We start from the raw sequence: 5189 nt of genomic DNA, 5'->3' as shown, positions 1-5189 counted from the left end.
AAAAAAATCCTAAAGAAACAGGAACAAAGAAAGAAACAGGGAAAAATCCAGGAGCACAAAAACACAGTAACACACAGGACGAAACTCTTAACAAAAGACAGACGAGGAATGACGATAAACTAACAACAGGCAAAGAAAGCACACAGACTAAATACACAAATAAACAAGGGTGAAACAAGGGAAAGGTGGCACAAGGGCTGGGGAACAGGTGAAAGTCATCAGGGCGGGGCAGACAAAAGGGCGCACACTTGAGGCTAAAGTCAGTATAATTCAAAGAAAAGTGTATGCTCAGAAAAACAATAAATACAAAACAATATATTCCCTTAGTGCGTGGCTTTTCAAAATTTGATTTGGCATTCCCATTTTTAGGTGCCTTGGCATTTAATATCCCATTAAATAAGTGAGCTGGTGATGAAATTCAACTTAAAATAAATGAGGCGCTTGAGGAGAGCTTTAGTCTTCAGAAGGCAATACAGATATTAAAAAATATATAAATATGAGGTGGCCTCTTGATATTTCCCAGAACTGAATCTTTTTACCCAACTGTTGAATATTTCCGGCCCGGGACATTTCTATTAATACAAAAATTGATGACATAAAATATAGCTCTTTTTTTCCTCCTCCTCTAGGAACTACTGAAGTTGCGAGGAAGCATTGGAAGTCAGCGAGGCTGCGGGGTGGACTGTGCAGCCCTCACCTGCATGGTCCAGCTGGCTCAGATCATTGTGGGCGTGGGTCTCGGCGCTCTGGTCAACATGGCGAGTAGTGTAATAGTGGTGGTCATCGCGGCCTCGACCATGTCTCTGTTCGGCTGCATCTTCATCGTCATCTTTATCAGAAATGTGGACTAATTCTGATTATATACAGTATGTATTTAAAGGTACTTTTTAATAAATACAGATTCTTTATTATAACATTACAATGTCTGTGATTCTTGTGATTCCATTAGTTTTACTGAGGTGACAGTTTTCACCTTGAGGGGGCACAGAAATGGGTGTCTTGTTCAGTTATTTTCCTGCATGGTGTGGTGCAGGAGCCAAATAGTTAACATTAAAGAAACTAGTACATTGCTCGTTTAAAATGTGCCTATTTGGAACGGCCCGATTGTTTGGCCTGTGGTATTGCTGCTTAAAGCTTTCTCCAGAACCAGTGTACCCCAAAATTACTCACAAAGGACCCCAAACCACTTAGCAAACATGTATAGCCTAACTGACTTACTGTGTACTCCTCAGAAAAAAAACATTGTACTACCTCATTTACCTCACAGATGTAGCAGATTCAGAATTTACTCATAAAATAATAAGTAATCAACATTTGCCTTATGGACTGATGGGGGTGCGCTATGTGCCTTCCAATCCAGCCTGTAATGAGAGCAATCAGCAAATCAACCACCAGCACTGGACGGGGCACAGAGCTCCAGAGAGAGAGAGAGAGAGAGAGAGAGAGAGAGAGAGGTTGGAAGGCAAAGCAAAATTAAGAGTTTATGTTCAACTTTTTTTGTCAAAGATATTGTGTTGATACCACAGTCAGCGTTTAATGAGGCCAGTGTTGGCTTGTCTCGTCATATATCGTTAACGAATTTAACTTCAGCAGAGGTGTTCATTTCCATACAGTCTTAGCGGCTGTTAAGTTGGCTGACTTGCGTAAGCTTAACTTGACGTGGAAGTATAAGCGAAGTGTTTGTTTCTTATAGTTATTTATTCCACACGTGCACAGCTCTGGTCATCCGTCACTATCATTGCATACAAGAGAACTCAACTGGCATACATCTTCTTCTTCTTGTGGATTTGAATGGCGGTTGGCAACCTGCTATTTGGTGCATTACCACCACCAACTTGACTGGAGTGTGGATCAAGAGGTGAACCTACACTTCCTCAAATTCTCTTTAATAATCCAGTTATCTTCAAAAAATAAAATAAAATACGAAAACAAATTTCACCAGAATCTCTCTGCAGTAAACCATGTAAATTTTATGTCATCTGGTTATCACCAAGTTTTGAAATCAATCGTTGTCTTGCTTGTAGGTATTTAGGACAATACATAATAATATGCTCTATGGTCTCTTGACTATTGCAATATTCACAAATACCATCAACATGCTTTTTCATTATAAATAAAGTTCCATTTAATCCGGTATGTCCTAGTCTCATTCTGGACACCACATCTTTGCCTTGCTTCCTTCTGTAACTATTCCTGTTCTTCCCAACGTTTTCTTGAATACTATACAGGTGCCTCCCAGATTGGTCATTATCCCACAAAAACTGCCAATTATTCTTTTATTTTAGCTTTAATTATACTTTTGACTTCAGCTGTACTGTATTTAATATCAACCCCTATATTATGCTTCTCTGCTGCTTTCTTCGCACATTTGTCTGCTAATTCATTACCTCCTACACCTCTTTGAGCAGGTACCCATATAAACATAGTACTAATGCCAGACTTTATCAGATTGGTAGCTAGTTGCCTTATTTCATACACTATGTCCTGTCTAGACTCAGAGGGAAGATACTTAAGGCTTATCAAAGCTGAGCTGGAGTCTGAAGCAATCACAGCTTGCTCAGGTCTATTGCTCTCCTGCCACATCAAGGCCATCCATACTGCCAACAGGTCTGCCGTATATGCCGCTAAATTCTCATTAATTCTTTCAGCAGATACAATGTTCAATTGAGGGATAACAGAAGCAATTCCCATTTCCGTCTCTATCTTCTTAGATGCATGAGTACATATAATGACTCCTTCTTTACATTTCCTGGAAATGTAACTCTGGACCCTGTATCGATCCACTTCAATAACCTCCTTTTCCTCCAATTAGCCTAAGTCAACTGGAGCCTCTAACAACAGCCAAGGAACAAACAACTGGATAAACCACTGAAGGGCTTATTGCCAGTGCATTTATTCCCATCATTATTACCTTCTGCCTTATTATCCACCCAAAACCTTTAATTAGGTTATTCTTTCTCTCTTGACAGTGCCATAGAACTGATTGACTCATATGTTTTTCACTATGACCCCTCAAATTTGCCCAGCACAAAAAGAGACAGCTGGTCTCTTCTAAGATGGAGAGGAATATCATATGCATTTTTAACATCAAAAAACACTGCTACTACAGAATCTTTATTCACCTGAGTCTTCCTTATTGTATCTTTTAGGTACATAATGGGATCCATGGTACTTCTACCTTTACTGAATCCACTTTGATAATTTTGCATTAATCCTTCATTTTCCAACCAATAAGTATGCCTGTCTTTTATCATCCTCTCCATAGTTTTTCCCATCTGGGACATCAGTGTAATTGGCTTATAGTTATTCACTATTTGAGGATCTTTCCCAGGTTTCCTAATAGGAATGTTTATAGATTCCTTCCATATTCTAGAAATAAAAGTATTAACCCATACTTTATTATATAAACTTAGCAATACATCCTTTCCCTTATCACTTAAGTTCTCCAACATGAAATAACTGATTTTATCTTTCCCTGGAGACGACTTACCTAATTTCCTCACTGCCTAATTGGGTTCAGACCTCGTAAACGAGACATCCAATACACCTCCTCCACCGTCCTCATCGTCAATTGTTTCTTTTCTACCACTCTTCTTCCAGGGTTAAATTTCCTGTACTGTGCACTTTGGCAAATGTTTTTGCCATAATCTCTGCTTTTTCTTTACTACTAGTGTTGGTTCTTTGCCCTCAGTCAGCATTGGGTAGCCATATTCCCTTCCGTTCCCTTTCATTTTTTTATTCATGTTCCAAATTCTCTCCATTGGAGTAGTTCAACCAATAGAGCTACAGAACTGTTGCCAGTGATCTTTTTTTAGCTTGCCTAATTGTTTTCCTGACTATTGCCTGAGATCTTCCGTATTGAACTAAATTCTGAAAATTATGTGTTCTCTTTAGTTCTTTAAATGCTCTATTACTAGCTTGTATTACAACCTTACAGTCTTTCGACCAGCATGGCACTGTTTTATTTAATGACTTAGGCTTTGTTTTTGGAATTGAAACTCCTGCTGCAACAATTATACCACTGCTAATGTCACAACATAATTCTCTCAACATCATGATTTTTATCAATAGAAAGCAATAATTCATCACTAACTACTCTATACTTATCCCACTCTGCCTTATCTAAAAGCCATCTCTTTTCTATTACTTCACATTCCTTTCTTAATTCCATCTTATCTGAATCCTAATAGGATAATGATCACGCCTTTCTGCATATTCTCAATACTCCCAACTACATTTAACTGCCACTGTTTTTGTGACAACAGAAAGATCAAGTGCTGTCTCTGAACCCCTTGCCATGTCTATTCTGGTACCAGAACCATCATTCAGACATAACAACTCTTTCTCTTCCATAAACTTTTCAAGTAGACTTCCATTACCATCATCCTTCTCACACCACGATGTACTATGTGCATTAAAATCCCCACACCAAACAATTCTCCCTGTTAAATCCTTCCAAATGTCCTCCAGGTGTCTCATCTCCATTTGTCTGCATGGATTCTAAAAGTTTATAATAGTCACCTTATCCTCACTTGACCTTACTTCTGTAACTATATACCCTAAGTCATTCGCCTTTTTTATTTATCTATACTGAAGTCCCTGTTGTATAAAAATATCAACTCCTCCTCCTTTACCAATTTCCTTATCCCGTCTTATAGAATTATACCCCTTTATCACAAAATCCAACCTAGGCACTAACCAGGATTCTTGTACGCAAATGGCATTAGGTTTTTTTCTTTGAAACTGTCATCATATGTCTGGAATTCTTGACCATTTGCAATTAAACTCTTAGCATTCAACTGGCGTGGAATTGAAACCATCAGGCATCCCCAACCCATGTCTGAGATTGTTAGCATTAAGAATGTTGCTGACTCTTTCCCAAGGCATTCCATTTGCATCCAAATTTCTTTCAGCGGACTTGACCATTATCTTAATTCTTTCCGTTCTACTACTGGTCTGTGCCGAACAATTGATTATCTCAGCCATGAAGAGCACAAAATCCCCTTTACTCACAAGCAATGTGTCTTCTTTCAACCTGTCACACCTTTCACAGACCCCTACAACTTTAGACCTAGTCGTTATTGTTTCTACCGGCACACCTTTCGGGACTTTCTTAGTTTAAAGGAAACACCTTGGACTACTTTAACTCACCGTACCTCCTGCGTTCTTTTGTAAGTCTCACATTCACC

The 5189-nt window shown here is 38.8% G+C and overlaps 1 protein-coding gene and 1 long non-coding RNA gene across 2 annotated transcripts in view; both read left to right on the top strand.

Moving 5' to 3' along the window:
- Positions 1 to 911, top strand: part of slc45a2 (solute carrier family 45 member 2) — a 15576-nt gene extending 14665 nt beyond the window's left edge. The window contains exon 7 of the mRNA XM_032540468.1: positions 630 to 911. Coding sequence (XP_032396359.1) covers positions 630 to 851 — 222 coding nt within the window. The 3' untranslated portion in view covers positions 852 to 911. The remainder of the gene's footprint in view (positions 1 to 629) is intronic.
- Positions 912 to 995: 84 nt separating this feature from the next.
- The window catches only part of LOC116704816 (uncharacterized), a 20977-nt gene continuing 16783 nt past the window's right edge, over positions 996 to 5189 (top strand). The window contains exon 1 of the long non-coding RNA XR_004335779.1: positions 996 to 1006. This is a non-coding gene — a long non-coding RNA (uncharacterized LOC116704816). The remainder of the gene's footprint in view (positions 1007 to 5189) is intronic.

Source organism: Etheostoma spectabile, chromosome 16 (genome assembly GCF_008692095.1).
Source record: "Etheostoma spectabile isolate EspeVRDwgs_2016 chromosome 16, UIUC_Espe_1.0, whole genome shotgun sequence".
In the NCBI taxonomy this organism is placed as follows: domain Eukaryota; kingdom Metazoa; phylum Chordata; class Actinopteri; order Perciformes; family Percidae; genus Etheostoma; species Etheostoma spectabile.
This window is presented reverse-complemented; position numbering and strand designations above follow the sequence as displayed.